The sequence below is a fragment of the Cephus cinctus genome, unplaced genomic scaffold (assembly GCF_000341935.2).
Source record: "Cephus cinctus unplaced genomic scaffold, Ccin1 Ccin1_scaffold0160, whole genome shotgun sequence".
In the NCBI taxonomy this organism is placed as follows: domain Eukaryota; kingdom Metazoa; phylum Arthropoda; class Insecta; order Hymenoptera; family Cephidae; genus Cephus; species Cephus cinctus.
The window spans coordinates 2,643,774-2,660,786 of NW_014332886.1; the positions used below are offsets into that span (position 1 = coordinate 2,643,774).

General features: G+C 38.6%; 2 protein-coding genes and 1 long non-coding RNA gene across 9 annotated transcripts in view; 1 reads left to right on the plus strand and 2 right to left on the minus strand.

Annotated features, from left to right (window-relative positions):
• The window catches only part of LOC107263690 (rhophilin-2), a 35,251-nt gene extending 21,721 nt beyond the window's left edge, over positions 1-13,530 (minus strand). The window contains exon 1 of one of the 3 annotated variants that reach the window (XM_015731172.2): positions 12,674-13,530. In XM_015731172.2, coding sequence (XP_015586658.1) covers positions 12,674-12,739 — 66 coding nt within the window. In that variant the 5' untranslated portion in view covers positions 12,740-13,530. Of the gene's footprint in view, positions 1-5,342; positions 5,962-12,673 lie in introns of those variants that run through there. The other 2 variants (XM_025081123.1, XM_015731173.2) reach the window with 2 other exon arrangements.
• Positions 13,531-13,711: 181 nt separating this feature from the next.
• Positions 13,712-16,103, plus strand: LOC107263695. 3 transcript variants are annotated; one of them, XR_001536743.2, is made up of 4 exons: positions 13,712-14,009; positions 14,091-14,356; positions 14,428-15,896; positions 15,970-16,103. XR_001536743.2 is itself a non-coding variant. In XM_025081124.1 (2 exons), the coding sequence occupies exons 1-2, from the start codon at positions 14,182-14,184 to the stop codon at positions 14,622-14,624; spliced, it is 372 nt and encodes a 123-aa protein (XP_024936892.1). In that variant the 5' UTR covers positions 14,085-14,181; the 3' UTR covers positions 14,625-15,169. The 3 variants fall into 3 exon arrangements, 1 of the variants encoding a protein (XP_024936892.1); XR_001536744.2 differs by lacking the exon at positions 15,970-16,103 and having other exon boundaries at positions 14,428-14,745; positions 14,811-15,169; XM_025081124.1 differs by lacking the exons at positions 13,712-14,009; positions 15,970-16,103 and having other exon boundaries at positions 14,085-14,356; positions 14,428-15,169.
• LOC112493799 lies at positions 15,765-16,881 on the minus strand. Of its 3 annotated transcripts, XR_003058579.1 has the most exons (5): positions 16,640-16,881; positions 16,445-16,566; positions 16,313-16,376; positions 15,946-16,239; positions 15,765-15,858 (listed from the first exon to the last, which is right to left on the minus strand). It is a non-coding gene; the product is annotated as an uncharacterized LOC112493799 (long non-coding RNA). The 3 variants fall into 3 exon arrangements; XR_003058578.1 differs by lacking the exon at positions 15,765-15,858 and having other exon boundaries at positions 15,895-16,239; XR_003058580.1 differs by lacking the exon at positions 15,765-15,858 and having other exon boundaries at positions 15,895-16,212; positions 16,313-16,566.
• Between the last annotated feature and the right edge of the window lie 132 nt (positions 16,882-17,013).

A 17,013-nucleotide genomic window follows, 5' to 3' on the forward strand; every position in this document is an offset into this window, starting at 1 on the left:
ATTTCTTCATTAATCTTGACGAACGTTGAAATTTTTTAAAAAATTATTTGAAAAATTATTTGATAACGCTTACGAGATTGCATGTTGCTCCTCTTATCGATATTTATATATTTTCGTTGGACGAAGTGGAAAGAATAATAAATTTTCGCGCTGTTTGCAATCTCACGGCAATAGCCGCTTGGAAGACGGCCTTAGAAGTACGAAATGTGTCTCCCGTGTTCTGCGACGGTGCAAGCTACGCTGTGTGAAGGTTGAAGTTAATTAAGATTGGAAAGCTGTGCAAGGTTAGCTCGCAGTTACCAGGAATGTTACAGATACGACGTATCACATATCTATTTTGCTTTAACGGTTGGCCGATCAACAATGTCGGACGAGCGGCCGAAAAAAGAAAAAGGAAGAAAAGGAATTAAATGACCGCGAAGAACTCATCCCAAGATATAATGAGTATAATTCGCAGATAATTTAAGATCGCGCATGCACACGTAGACTGAGGTATGACTAATTGATTTTTTAAGGCGATTTGAATTTTTTAACAATTTAAAAAATGATTTAAAATTACATATAATGAAACCGGTGTTATTAATACTAAAATATGAAACGTCGATTTTTCGAGTGTTACCTTGTATAATTGTACAGTGAATATATCGAACAGTAAGCAGCGGCGTTATCGCGTCTAACTTACCGATCGTCAGCCATGTTGGTTTTTGCTCGCGAGAAAAACTGGAACCGATCTCAGACATGATTTTTATAATCAACTATTCATATCGATCCGCGATACCCCGGTTGTCACGGACGTCAAAGTGTAGCATCACTCGGCACGATGCAGACTTCTATTTTTTTTTCGAAATTATATATCAAAGCTGACCGGTACCCATCGACTTTTCCCATGGGGCCCGGCGGCCATGTCTGCCGGAATGCGGCCACGTGGAAGAAAAAGCGAAGATATCGAGGTCTTGCGAGTCTGGGAGACTCGTGCCACTCTTCGGTACCTCACTAGGTCACCGATCGGCCGATCGACCTTTACGAAAAATTTTGGCGAAATTCGGCGATCATTAAACTATTTTTAAAAAACTTCTACTGACGACAGTATCGAGAGCGAAGTCAGTCGTATTTAAATGTTGCACTATGACTACGGGGAAAAAAGTTTTGGAAATAAATTTTTCAAAATCGTCTTTACGTCACAAATAAATTCTTTTTGAACTTTGATTATGAACCACGTGAAATGACGTTAATCGTATATGAAGAGTCGTTGATCCCGATCGGCAAGTTTCGCAAGTTAAAAAAAAAATTTATTTGAACACTTTGATCGTTACTTGGGATTACGGTACCCTGTGAACCGATCCTCGTCGACGCCATTACGGGCGGCGGATACAAATGATGTGAAATATATTTTTTTACGGAAGAGACACTGCGCTCCGTTACAATGGTGTAATTACGATTAAAAGTCCCGACGCTCGGGATAGACAATCGGTATTGTTTCGCCTTTGCACTTTGTATCCCAGTGTATATGAAATACAAAGAAAGGATCGGTATCCTCTTGGATTTCAAATCATTAGTATTTGTCTCTCGTGTCTGCCTGCTGAACAAATAGACGCATTAACTAAGTGAGGGTCAGGAGGTCGCGATGGCACTTTTGCCTTAAGATTTTTTTGCCTTAAGATTTTTTTGACTTATAGAAATATCCATTGGGCTCCGACGCAAGAAGATTTTTACTAGGTTAAAGATTTCGCAGAAGAAACGCCTATAAGGATTATACGTAGCCCATTTCGCACGTGTAACATTTTTAACATAATAAAAAAAAATAGCTTGAGTTCCACTTGGCAAAAGTTCAAAGAGGCACAAGGGGGGCTGAGGGAAGGTAAATCGAAAGTGAAATCGACCGCAAATCGAAACACGATTTTCAAGAAGTCGAGTCTCGTCAGTTCGCACATATACAAGTGATTTGAATTGGCATCCGAATGCAAAAACGAAAGTTCGACTTGGCAAATATTTTTTGCACGTATAAAAGTAAAGTTCGATCGATTCGCCACTTACCGATCCCATCCTTAATGGATATTTTTCTGCGAGACAATTTTTTCTTTTTTTTTTACTTATTTAATAAATTACCCGGAAATCAACGGAACCTCGAACGTCACTCAAGTGTCGTTGCTTAATTCGCACTGGACGTTTCACAAGGGGGGGCGGAGGGGGGGGCAGCAATTTCGCGAAAGTTGAGAAACTCTGCAACAGATAGTTACCTGCGGGAGATGCGCATTATACTAACAAATTGGTCGACGCGCCTGAGAAATGCAGCTACGCTTTACGTGCGGCTTTATATTAATTACAAATTATCTTACGAGCAAGACAAAATAGTATTTTTAATTCCCCGTGATATCGTGAATCCTGGGAAGAGGAGCACGTTTCGCACGAAGCTAACTGGAAGCATCAACTTGCAGGATACAAAGTGCATTACACTTGTACGACGATCGTATAAGAACCGTATAGGTACCATACATGCTTCATGTAATACAAAAAAAATTTAATCCATAGAATAAAAATTTCCGACGATCATCCCCATTAAGAATGTACCATGATTATCAAAAATCTCACTACAAGGTCATCCACTTCGAGAATAAAAAATAGAGTGAAATTTTTCCGCAAGAAATTTGAAAAATGCAAAATATAATATGGCGAACAATAGCAGGAAAGCTTAAGAAAATTACAAAATCACCCGACATAAAAGTCCATAGAAAATAATTACGAGAAAAAGGAACGAGAGGATAAAAGAGAGGTGAAATAAAAGGAGTTAAGCAGGCAGTGGCTACTGCATCAGCGTCTAATGAGGATCGCGACCGAAGCAAAGGAAAAACCTATGGCAGGGGGCGATCCTGACGTCTTGGCTTGCAGCTGCAATTTATATGAGGCAAACTGCAATCTGCGGTGGCTTCCGCAATTACCATCGAGGCGAACATTCTCTTCGGCAATTTGCGACGACCAATTTCCGATTTCACCACAAACGCCATGGAGACTCCTGTTACGACCGATCGTTCGAGTCAATGTCCAGCCGTGATAACGAATCCTTAATTTCGTCGATGACGTTCGAATCCACCTGTCGCCTGTGCGTTTCGAATTTTTTATAGAAACAGCAATTTGTATTTATGTATTTATAACGAGAAAATATTCTACAGTCTGTTTTGATCTGGTCAAAGGTTCGTGAATCGCACGATATATATATACACACACACACTATACATATAATATATAGTATATAATACTCGACTAGAGAGTCATAAGGAATTTATAAGGATTCATTTATATCTGTCACGTACAGAAATCTTATCGATAAAGACCTAAGGTCACGAATGCAGTGAAGCGTAACATCCGACCATTTAATTCGTCCTTCGCGAACGTCAAGTGTGGGAATATTATATTTTTCAAAAAATTCACACACGAGGAAGAGACTATCTGATAGACGAATCGGCCGTGGGACGATATTAAAATCAAAATACCGGTACCTACGTCTTTCGCTGGAGTTTAATTAGAGCCAAGGCTCAGGAATGACTCGTTTCATAGCATCGTATTTCATTCAACTATACGAGACTTCCTGCGGCCCATCGCCGGAAGTGCAATCACAATAATTGCCTAAGCAAGTACGCGACGCGTCGAAAAACATGAAAATCTCAAAAAATCTTATTCTCCTAAAAAAAAAAATTATAAAATTCGGGCATAATCTGATTTTTTTACAAAAAAAATTAACTTCGCAAACGCACCGAATAATAACGCGTCTTACCGGAAACGACTTAATCGTAAATTAAGTAGGTTCCGGTTAATGAGAAATTTAGCTGCTTAAAATTCAGCTATAACGGACACACAGGTACATTGGCCTGATACCAGGACGATACAATTCACGTTACTATCTCGAGCGTTTATAATTAATGTTGATTCACGACAAGAATAAAAAAAAAATTGCCTCGTGTACTTGCGTATATGTATATACGAATGTATCGCAGGTATTACTTCTGAGCTCTAATAATTCACATGCACGTGGATAATAGCTCACATGCGTGTACGCAACAGGTATATAATTATTTTCTGGTCAGATACGCATATTCAGACAGCAGCCTGTGAGAATCCGCATTTTTAGGTACTATAAATGTTTCCTTGTCTCCCATGGCCGTTACGCAAAAAGGAGTTGAAAAAGCAAATTTTATCCCGAGCAAAAAGATTGTCGTGGGAAACAATAGTCATTGGCAATATAAAGAAAACTCAAACGGTCGATTGGCAAACATTACTTTAACGTGACTTTTCTACCAGAAAAATAAATAAGTACTTTCTAGGTGAAAATGCCCACTACTTTCTTAACGTATCTCAAGATACGTGAATTGAATATTTTTAAGAAAAAAAAAAAACCTACGTCACATTAACTCGACTTTTCTTTAATCGACCGCTAAAGATCAAGATTCTCCAAGCATCTGGTATCAGAGTCATCGATGACTCCGTATCGGTTCACGTAATAACTTTTACCGAAACTTTCATCGGCGACTGGCCTTTCCTACCAAGAAACGTCCATTTGCAATACGTCCAACTGAAATCGTTAAACTCGGGTCATTAATTGCCGAACGATCCCGGTATAGACTCAACATGATACTATGTACCACGAAGTGCCTTGGTTTGGACATGAACCCTAATATTTACGAAAAAAATAAGTATTATCATAAAGACACTAACAAATATTCTGTACCAATCACGGCTCGTTTCTTAAATTGATAAGACCAAAATTGTGGCAATAACGAATCGTCCGATGCCAAACCATACGGTAATATTACGTTTGACGATTTCGCAAACAGCGAATATCGCTCGTGGCCATATAATAATATTATGTAAGAACATATTGAGAAATGTCACGTACGAATGACCGTTAATTAACGTGCAGCGGTAGCATGCGAGTGTATGGTATGCTCTTAGGAAATGATGTAAATTATAGGCACATGCCTCTGTCCATTACGAAGCAAGGGACCGATCGTAGCTGAGTAGTTTATATAATATAATATATTCATGCATACGTGTATTTACTCTAGCCAGATCGATCGTAGCGAACACATGTAATCGCAGGTACAATGCCTGACAGGCGTGTAATAATTTCAAATCCGGCGAAAGAAACTTTAGGTATTAAGGAGAAAAAAAAGTTGCTCGCGTCCGCACGTTGTGCCTTACTACACAATGAACTACCCATGAGCCTTTGCGCCACGAGAGTGTACCTAAGAAGCCATAAGTAATTTTTCTCGTAAGACCGAACGTATACGGTTAATGGTTGCACCCCAACAGCGTATTTATACCGTATGTACAGGGTAAGGATTAATTACCTGGAGTTTAATATCGGGAAGGATCAACATGACTGTCAGGAAGATCGCCAATAGATACGCGGCTCACGGTTGGTTCCCTGCTGTGTATTTCCTATCGCTTCTTGACCTAGACGCACCCTGCCGCTTCACACTTCACGCACTGAGCCACCGGAAATTCGTGATACCAAGAAACCTGTCCAGTGTATTGTATATCAGCAGGAGTATAAGAGGATCTACGTTCTTCTTCCTTTACGTATCCTTATCACTGTTTACGTCCTTCAACTGACATTCCATAGGATTTCGCGTGTCTGCCTCGCCGTGCGGAATTCACGACTCTTGACTGGCGCATGGGAAATTTCTAACGTACTTTTTTGAAATTCTGTAAGCGATATTTTCTTTACTTTTTCTTCATCTTCTTCTTCCCACAACACGAATCTACTCTCACGCGACGCACGATTATACTGCACAGTCTGGTGGGTATCTCCAAAGGGCTTCGGGACACTGAAACTTCCACGTACACTGCACTTTTGAAATTACCTCGCGCGATCGTTCGTTCGTTCGACTGCCTGCACGGTAGCCTGCGAGTTTACGGTTTACGATTTACAGCGGTGTTCAGCTGACTTCTGTGAGTCGTATACGGAGCTACGGCAGGGCAGCCCCGGTTGGCTTCGAGAAGGAAGAAGAAGAAAGAGTCGCTGTAAGGAAGTGGGGATTCCTATTGGGTCGGACGACTGGCGGAATCCTCCACCTCTTCCTCCCGTAGATATACCACGAAGGGGCGGATGCTTGCCATAAAGCATAAACACTCTAGCACTAACTATATAGTCTACACTTATGCCTTTCACCAACGACTTGCTGTACAATAACAGTTGCACGTTGCTACTCTCGTTTGTCATAGATTCACGTACGAAAACGTGTTAAATGACAGTTGCATAATTCTTTAAAATATCACTCACGGTCACTGGACAATATTTTAGAATAAATTAAGCAATGTTACGATTAAGAATATAAATTTCAAAAAAAAACATTCGATCGAATCTCTTTACGGTATACTTAAATCCTTCTATGGTCCTTGAATACACATTTTATCGTGTTCTCTACCAGTATATCTGATTCTACAGTTAGTCACTGCTTTTACGCAAAGCATAAATCAAGGTATACATAGATACAGTGACTATTACTGACTATCAGGTACGAAAGCTCACAGTCTTTTGTCACGTTCTAAACTACTCCCTAGCCCATTGGTATTCCCGAGCCAGTGGCAGTTACCAGATAAAATACGTGAGCAAGTCATCATAATGCACCATTCGGGTGAGTGACATCCTATGCAGTCAACGGCCAACGATATTGGAAGTCACGTTGACGGTGCACGTGGGTGAGTCAGGAGGAAGAAAGCGTTGACGTTCGAGGTCTAGAATCTACCTGAATAAGGATACGCAGCTGGCGACAAGAGTAAGGTACTGCCCTGTCACATCTAGAATCTCCTGGAAAATTCTGCACCGTACTGGAATGACTTTTCACAAGAAACACCAGCGCCCCAAAGGAAGTACCTTGAACCTGGTGCTAAGCCTTCCTTCCTTTCCTTATGGCTGCCTCCTCCAATGAGATGTGCCAGTCTGGTGCTAAGCCAAGCATTAAAGACTGACGGTCTGCGATAATGGCAAACATTTCCGGTTTTATAACAGTTCGGTGCTGTATGCGTGAATAGGGCGTCGAAGAGGGTTCGAGAAACGTCGGTAAGGAAGGAACAAGGAAAATGGCGTCTCGGTGACTCGGGTAGTCAGCCTGGCAAAAAGTTAATGGATGGTCGCGAGTAACAATTTCAAATGTCTTTAGTAACGCCTTGTTGACTGTCAGTTTTTCATCATAAGCACTAGAGCGCGGGGAGAAGCTATTATTTTTTCTGTATACCATCCGAGAAATCGAAAGGAGAGAAGGAATAGGGATTTAACGTATTTTCTTTTTTTTTCTATTCGAATTTTATTCCCGCCGGAATTTCACGTGACGGCTGGCCACGCTGTCGAACGAAAACCTGATTCTTGCGGCTTTCCAACGTCCTCGATGTCTCGACCATCTATATCAGATCGACGACCCTGGCTGGCTGACTTTCACGATATCGATCAAACGGAACTGCATCCAGATGATGTTTTACCGGAACAAATATCACTGCCGAGTACTTATGTAAAAACGGCCATATTGCCAATAGCCAAATAAATTACGAATAGACGACGTGCTAGCGCGCTATTCTGTGTAAACTCAAAAACAAAAACTCGAGTGCTTTGACAAAGCACGTTCCGAACAACCCTATCTATATCCACCTGTACGTCTGATAAAGCTGTTACATTCTCTCATAGCTCTCATCTCTCTGGCAACGCGTCCTGTTATCAACAGGAACAAACACTCGGCTTGTCCTCGAAAACCCTAGCAACGACAGCAATTTCATTTTAAACGTGATTCAGCGTACCCGATAAAGTAATTATCAAAAAAAAAAGATCCACGATTTTCAAGTCGTTCTACTCAAATAAAAAATTTCGTCAAAAATAATAATACAATATCTCAAAACAGTTCCTCTGTCATGCTTTTCAAAATTATATTAAAGATAAAGTAATAAAACGATTCTATGAATGATTCGATAATTAAGCCAAGAGCAAAGTTCTCTATACTTAACAACGCTCGAGTAAGTTGAGTAACAGCGCATACCCAGACGCGTATATCCAGCACAGTGCAAAATAAGCGTAATAAAAAAAAATATGCATCCCATCTAATAGCAAGAGTAATTAACGCTGTACAGGAAGGTGAACGAGATAGCGTGAATTCATACGAGTAATTTAATGATATCGTCGATTCGTGTCTGCGTCGTTACTTTTTAGACAGGAATCCCCTTTCACGACGTCACGGTATTACGCATCGTCTGGTTACCGGTTGTATATGTACGCTGTGAATCATAGCTATGTGATTGGGATAAGAATTGAGCAAAATAAAAAAAAAACAGCAAATCTATCGAATATAATTGAACCCTAATCAAAATTAATTCTATCGGAATCGGTCCACCCAAAGTTAAAAATAAATACAGGCATTCGTCCATCGAATAATTGAGTACACGAAAAATAATAAGTATGAATAAATAATATCGATCAATATAAAAAAAAAAAAATGCTAATAAATCAGACAATGTCTCAAGGTCCTGCCATCACAAAATACCACAAACCAGCATCTCAATCTCGTCCTTAGTTGAAACATATCCGTGTTCCAATCCGATTACACAGGACAGCCCGTGCCAGCGGTAACGATCAGTGATCGATGATGATCAATGATCTATACCTCGTTCGCGAATAGTCAACGTCTTCTTTTTTTCTCCGGGTTCAAACACTGTGAAATCATACAGGAAGTCCTAGGTTCAAGGTATCCATTGTTACTCCAACGAAATTCTTCTGTACAAAATGAAGGTGACTCCCCCTCCCCCCCGCCCCCTGCAAGAAGATCTATAGATCCATATAAAAGAAAAAAGTCAGTCGTAATCATATCTAGGAAACGCGAGCCAAGTACATGAAACTTCAAATCAATTTTGACATCCCATACATGACTCGTTTTTCCGGTTGCGATTAAGACTGTCCGTCCACTGATGTGCTACCTGATCCGAACCGGAAACGAAGCGTTTCCTTTAACGACGCTATCGATATACGCACGTGTTGAATTTAAAGTTGGCTCTTAAGCATATAGAGAGTCTGTGCTCTACATATGTACATAAAGGTTTACGATACCCATGGACAGAGCCGTCCAACCAAGAAGGCCCGTCGAGCATCACGAACGTCCAATATACCTTTGAAGAAGTACCCAATTACGGCTGGAACCTCACGTGCACGATGTTTTTACGAATGGCAGTACAAAATCGCAATAACATAGGACGTAAAGCCGCGTACACAATAGGGCATTGGCAGTTGTAAAGATAATGCCTACGTTTAAACCGCACGGTTCACATAATGCTTTCTGTACATGTATGTATGGATATATATATATTCGAGTTGAGGCATTATGTATTTTTCTATACTATATGTATATATATATATATATGTGTGTTTCGTACGAGACGCTCAATAACGGCGTAACGGAGGATCTGACCTCCGGGAGGAAAGTAACAAAGGCAAGATATTGAGGATTCTGCACGAATGGAATTGAATATTGCGAGAGGACGATTGAGGAGGAAAGGGCTTGGGGAATATGTCGAACTTCCTTTATGAATACTGAGAATTCACATTTGAGACTTGAAACATGTATATTTACTTTAAGCTTCGAGACGTCCATATTTACCATGAATATATTCATATGCGATATATGGGTTTGGTTAACCGTACAGGTACATGTGAAAGAAAGTTAACTTTCATTCGAGTTACTTCTAAGCTTCTACAAATACCGCAACTGGCACGTGTAGCCGTAGCATTTTGATTATTTTACCCTGAGGAATTCCGGTTCTTTTTCAATGCAGTATATACTATCGCGTTGTTGTACAGTCGCCGGAATGACGGGTAAAAGTGAATGTGGGGATATCGAATTTATGGTAAATTGATCCGAGAATAAATATAATATCCTGATGGGACAAGATACGATCGGAAATAAAGAATTTGTAAAGATTTATTTTAAACCGGAAGTACCGATCCTGGATGAAGGAGAAAGAGTATTGCCTTATCAGTATATATACGCTACTACGAGATTTAGACGCGAAAGTGAATGAAAGTGAATAAGGGGGGGATTTAAAAAAAGCAGCGTTTTTTATAGAAACGTAGAAAACAATAAGACTTGCAGGCTGGTTTTCACTGCCAAAAAATCGTTATCCGTGAACCTGAGTTCAATGTCAAGATTACGGAACGTTCAATGGAGAACTGTAATCCAAGCGTAACCACCGGAAGTCACTTGTCTGGGTAACACCTGTTCCTATGACGTCACATCCCCTCAACCGTTCAATACGAGTAGTAGTACGTTACTCATCGTGGCACTTGAATTTCTGCTTGTAATAACGCTTTCCCCAAAAATTCGAATAAACAAGAAATTTTTGAGTTTTGGTAAAATTAAAAAAAAAACAGTGAAATTGAACATTTTTATAGGCATGGGAATAAAAAATATTTCAGACACAAGGTACAGTGTCAAGAAAAAATCTAAGATACATTTCACCTAAAAAATACCTGAAACTCCAAATTGCAATTGGTGATACGGTTGATAAGAGTATTCGATTAGAACATGCATTCCTAATACGAGCTGTAATTCAAAATGTATATGCAGTCGAATAGTCTCGTTTGAATAATAACAAAAATTTGAATATTTTCAACATCACAACAAAAATATTAACCAAGAAATATATCTAGTAAACGATATATCACAATTGCACGCTAAAAATGCCGATTAGTCGAAGATTTTCATCTATCCGACCCTTTTTTGGAAATAATACCAGAACCAAGTTCCGTAACTCCAATCGGAGAACGAGGAAGCGTAAGCTGATCACGTAACGTCGAAGGAGGCACGTGTCAAACAGTCTATAGCTTCAAGATCGACTATAACATCTTCACGAAGGATTTCGAAAAAGGTGAAACATAATAAATACAAATCAGCAAAGCAAAGAAAAATATATAAACCCCGAAGTGCTGCTTTCGTTATGCTTTAACGATTTTCGTTGGTGCCTTTTGCGCTTGGACGAGTTCTTTAAAAAGATATTCCTTGAGGTATAGGCCGTGACTTCGTTATGAGTTTCAATGAAAAGAATATCGCCGTTCAAGGTGTCTGGTAAACCAAGTAATTTCGCGTTACATGTTAATATAGTATTTTTGAGTTTCATTATATAGAACAGGAAAACAAACGAAAATATACCTTGCATTACAATGTTTAGTATTCGAGATATGAAAATATGAGATCATAACAAAAATTGAAATACAAATCACCATGAATAATAAAAATTGCCTGTGTCGTCATTTGAAAATAAAATCTACACAAAATCAATAATCCAATTGACAATTGGTCCAACCAACTTCCGGCAAAATTTGACATGTTATTTCCTAAAGGGTATCCTGTATACTGTATGTGTACACATATAGAATTAAAATTATCGCGTACCAATGGAATACAATTGAGAATCACCAAGCTCCATTAAAGCCAACTGAGGTTTATATAATCACTTACGCAATCGCTTGTCAATACCTATACTCAGTTCGCAGAAACTGTCGCTCTCTATGCAGATATTCAGACGTACACAGTATAGTATAGTTCACGAAATTATCGCTATGTCTAATACACGTCAAAGTACATCTACAGTGACATTAAAACAATTGTGCAGATACGCGTCTATCATTTATTCAAATGTTCCACATTTTGCGAAACTCGCGTACAATCCTGAGGCGGACTGTAGTATAATTGTTTGCATACTAAACTGCTACCGAGTGCGTGACTAATGGTTAAGACAATATGATAAAGCAACATTTTAAAAATGACCAAGTTCATCAGAGGACCTGTTACCGGTCGCTTTCGTAAGAATTTCGAGCGTGCGATTCTCGTACGTGAAATCCGGTGATAACAATGGCGGCTGTTTTTATCCTGCTAGTCGCAATAAACTACGACGGGTATGTTACATATATGTACTCATGTCGAGCGAGCGTGTATAAGTCTAAACAATAAAGTACGTGGTACAGTTTCCACGGCACGGGACACGTTTCTCAAGATATTCTCACAGCAAAGTGATATCCACAGTTGGTCATAGATATTGTGAGTTTTCCAAAATGTCTGCTTTTCCAGAAGGAATGAATTTCAATTTAAAAAAAAAAAGTATTATTTTATGGATACACTGTTTTATAGTAAATTCAGTGTGAGATTAAACTTCTTAGCATGGAAACATAGAATAGAAAAGTTTTGGTAAAATTTAAGAGTAACGCTGAATTACTCAGTTTCTTGGAAGCAATAGGATTATCAGTTAGAGTTATTAATGATCGATTCTAAAAATTCTGAAACATGTACGCGAAGCTTTGTTGTACCATCATCGCTATGGAATGACGATGATAAATTCTGCGTGCCCAACTTGTAGAAATACCATAGCTATGATATATCCATTAAAGTAATCTTTCTTGGATTAAACAAGTTTCATACGTGAATCGATCATGCCTTGCATATAAATCATATTGGTATTGACGTCATCGATTCATCAATTTTTTATCGATGTCGATAAACAGCTCGAAAGATCAGTTCAATCATTTCCATTGCGATATCGAGTGAATATTTTGAATATAAAGATTGACTTTAAGATAATAAAAAAAGTCCAATAGATAACAGAACTAAAAATTTTATAAGATTGTTATATAAAATATTTGTGTACTCACCCTGACGAATCGCGGCTTATATCCATCGCCATCGATAATGTCTCCCGATACTATGGGGACATTCATTTTTTCTTCATTATATTAAAACTTTCAATTAATTGTCACCGATCGATTCGTGTAAATTGATTGATTTGCGATGTTTTCTTTAATTTAAAATTCCCGCACTGCACGTATCGTTTTATTAGCCATCAGCTAGTATTTCACTTTCAACTGTCTAACGGATGGTTTTGAAATCACAACCGGCAAGCGTCTCGAACTCGTATCAGTTTCCAATAAGATAATATATAAAGCCACAAATCGTTCCAGTTTAAAACAATCTTTTTAATGTCATTTAAAAAGGGGTTTAATGACTTTTGAGACTACAAGAATCACCGTTAAAGATAATCTGCAATAGTTGACACTTTCTCTGTGCGTCTAGTCGAAGCGTCTATTGATCAACAACAATTAATTACCAGCTACGATAATTAATTAACTCATTAAAGTCGAACAATAAAGCTCATTAAAATAGGTAACGCTCCATTAATTCCTACCCAACAAAAAATTACCCTTCACTACTGATCGAATGCTTTAAAAATAAAAATCCAGCAAAAACAATGCTGATACAATAACTTGCATCTGACGCTCAGACCTCAATAAACACGATGCACTCACCGAGCAGAATCGAAGTACACAAAAATGTTGTTATAATTTACAATCGGTAACACCACGGAATCAATTTAAAAAAGCACTATTGTCACTATTAAACATTCACTCTTCACAGTACGTACGATTGTCAATAAAACTTGTGATAAAAATACGAACAGAGCAAATAACAACCGAGCGGCTTTCGGTCGTTCGTGACCGCCGACAGTTTGTGGGTGAGTGTCAGCCGTTGTGCGTTCAGCCTAAAGTGCGCTCAGTGTAGTAGGTATAATGGCTGTGTGTACGGACCAGTACACCTGTGAGTGAATACACATGTAAGTCAGTCTGAGAAACACCGACGAGCGTCTGCCCTGGTCGATGTGGCAGAACCTTTAGTAGTGTGGCTACACTGCGCCAGCCAGGTATTATCTTCGTGACGTCAACACAGAATGTCAGCGGCTGCCTGCAGGTAGAAGGGAACTAACCAACGGGTCTGCTGCTCCTCTTGCTCTATACTGTGCAAAGGGTAGCCTTGGGGTAGAAGGTAGGGAACTCGGTTTCTACGTAAGGATGCCGTTGATACAGAATACTAGGGCATCCTCGTAGAAGGAACCACGTGGGCTCGGCCTCTGAAGTCCTACTGTCCTGATTCTGGTACCTCCAGTTGCCACTGGCGCGTCGACTGCGTTTATTATGAATACAAATCCTCCGATTGGTATGTACAAGGAGAATTAATGCTTTTTAAAAATTGTATTCTATACGCTCGTATCTAGGGAACTTTGCTTTTACCTTTTAGACAAAGAAGGTGCTGCTCCTAGGGAGGAACTAACAATAAAATACCACAATACTTATGAAGGCACTTCCTTTTTCGATTTTAGCATTGTGTGATGTTGAAAAGCGTCCTGCAAGAAGGCCATTCAGTTCACCTCGTATACAGGGACCTGGTAGATGCAAGCAATCCTTCTTCCCTTTCAAAGTACAAGACAAAAAGAAATATAGAAATATTTGTCACTTGTGAATTTCTGAATTTTACACGAAAATTATTCTTTCTCTACCTACAAGGTACCACCAGATTATTTAATATTCATAATATACAAACAGTCTAAAGTTTTTAAACAAGTTTTCATTTTCAGTGTTAAGTCTTGTTACCTCTGTAAGCAGGATATCCAATGCTGCTAATGTTATAGTAATTCCACACAGCATCTACAAGGGAAGTAAAAATGTACGTGCTAAGCGTTCCAGCGACAACGGGTTACTATTTCCTTCCAGGATGTATCTACCTATGTATATGCACATGCGTACTTATAATAGTCACATAACATGTGACTAGAGCGAGCAACTACATACAATGTGGATAGATAAATAAGATTTGGTCATTTACATATAATTATATATCGTGAAACCTTTTCTTCCGGTTCACCCACCGATACCGCCCAGTGGCAAAAGTAAAAGTGTGTGTCATGGCTAAAGGTAAGATTGTCGCCTTGCTAATAATTCAGCCAGTATTGTATGCTAGATGGAAAATGGAAAGGTTGCTGGTTGCGACGTGGTTCAGCGATTAATACCAGAAGTGGCAAGTATTTGGATTACGTAAAGAACAACGCAGGCTGCATATTGAAAAGAAGAGACGAAACGTATTTGAGCGATATTTCGTGAAATGTATTATTAATCGATGCTCGAACTATTTCTATGCAGACTGAATCAAAAGAATTCGTCGGAGGCATTTACGTAAATCCTTGAAGAAGTTGTAAGACGTTGAGTCACGAACAAGCCGGATGAGACTGAAAGCAAAAGTATTTTAAATTCTATCCTCGATGACAATTTCGCGAAAATTTTGTTCGCAAAGGAATTAAAAATGTTTCTTATTAATTGTAATAATCTGTTGTTTCTTATGATGCGTTTGTAATACCAATTATTTATATCCACCCAGTATATAGGTTCGTAACAGTATACATGCATAGTCGTTGAGTAGCCATGCATATAGAGTTATTTAGAGAAATAAAATTGTTTGAAATTATTCCACCGTATAACACACCCTATGATACCCTTGAACGATTCTTATCGATTACGCAACTGCACGTGGACAGACTGAAGAACATAATATTGGGATATACAGAACATAGAGTGTGTAAGAAATTCCATATGTTTATGTCGCATAATACAGCAATTGTTTCTTCTGCTTCTAAGAACAATCCAGACTTCTGGATTACCCGGTATGATAAGCCATGTAGCACTCGGTGCATATAATGGCAAAAAGTGTATACTAGAGCATATATATGTACACGTGGAGAATTAGCGATAACATAGAAACGCACAGGTGAACTGCCAGTTCTCATTACTCGAATGTTCCAAAGTCCTACAAAAGCAGTTTGCACTCGTAAATCGTATGCGATAACGTACTGCTCCGATGTCTTTACTCTTTAGCAAGCGTGCCTGGTGTTAGCATTAAGAATATTGCTAGGCTGAACACGTATTCTGAGTTATCGCGGATGGTATCGTGCGACAGTAATGATCAAGCATGTCGCTGTCGTTAACGTGTAGAGGAATGAGTGGATTTTGCTAATCTGGAAACATGAGACTTATAATATTTTATAGCCACTTGGTAATGAACATTTGTTTTACATTATTTTCGAGTATATGTAGAGACGAACCAATTTATGTATGTATATCTGTAGGAGAGTAATCTGTGGGTGAAACTGAAATTTCTTAACTCCCATGAAATCTGGGTTGGGCCAGTTGGCTGAATTCTTCTGAGAGTACTTTTGACTTGAGGACTGTAATCTGGGAAACCGTTACGATTGGAATGCACCTTGAAGTTTTAAGTTTCCGACGTCGATGAGACACATGGCCTCTTGAGTTTCACCATAAAAAGTATAAAAGACGCTTTGATCATGGTGACGGTGCTCGAGGTGATGATGCTACTTAAGAAAAGGCGTGTTCGTATACTGTGTGGGAAATTAGACGTTTCTTTTTTATTATTTATCTTTTAACGCAGTTTACGAAATGAATTACACTTACAAGTATTTTATGTAGATGGGTTATTGAAGATATTCGTTTGGCATTTTATGGGTTTTATTTAATTCTATAAATATTATTATAGTTTAAAAATTGTATAATTTTTACTAGTTGATTAGGAGAATCGAGTATTACATTTTCAGTTTGTCTTCGGAATTCCTTGATTTTGCTAATCTTTGAGATTTTTTGGATTGTTCCTTGGATAGTTTCAATTTATATTTCATGGTTGGATATAGGGGTTTTGTGTAATTCAGACGCTGCGAAAGAACAATACATAAGTTTGTAATAAAATTGAAAAGTACAAAATAAACTATTTAGAAATTTTATTACCTCTCATATCGAAACTCCGTAATAGTTTGTAGCATAGATAAATTGGTAAAAATATATTTATATAAGACACTTTCGTACAATGAAATAATAAAGTTTAGAATACAGCTGCAACGTATCATTTATGAAGAATAATTTAAACGTATAAATTTTGAAAATTCAGAAAATGGGAAGACTTCGGCAAATACAAAAAATTTACGTAAGAACAAAAAATCAGCTGGGATAACTAGGCTATGTTCAGTTTCTCATACAAGAATCCAATAATGCTGAGTTCATAGAGGTAAATTTTCTGCTGCTTTCGGCCATCTGTTGTCGAAAGTGTGAAACACGAGCGTTACCACACTCCCGACTATGTTGCCCAACATAGTTCGCACATT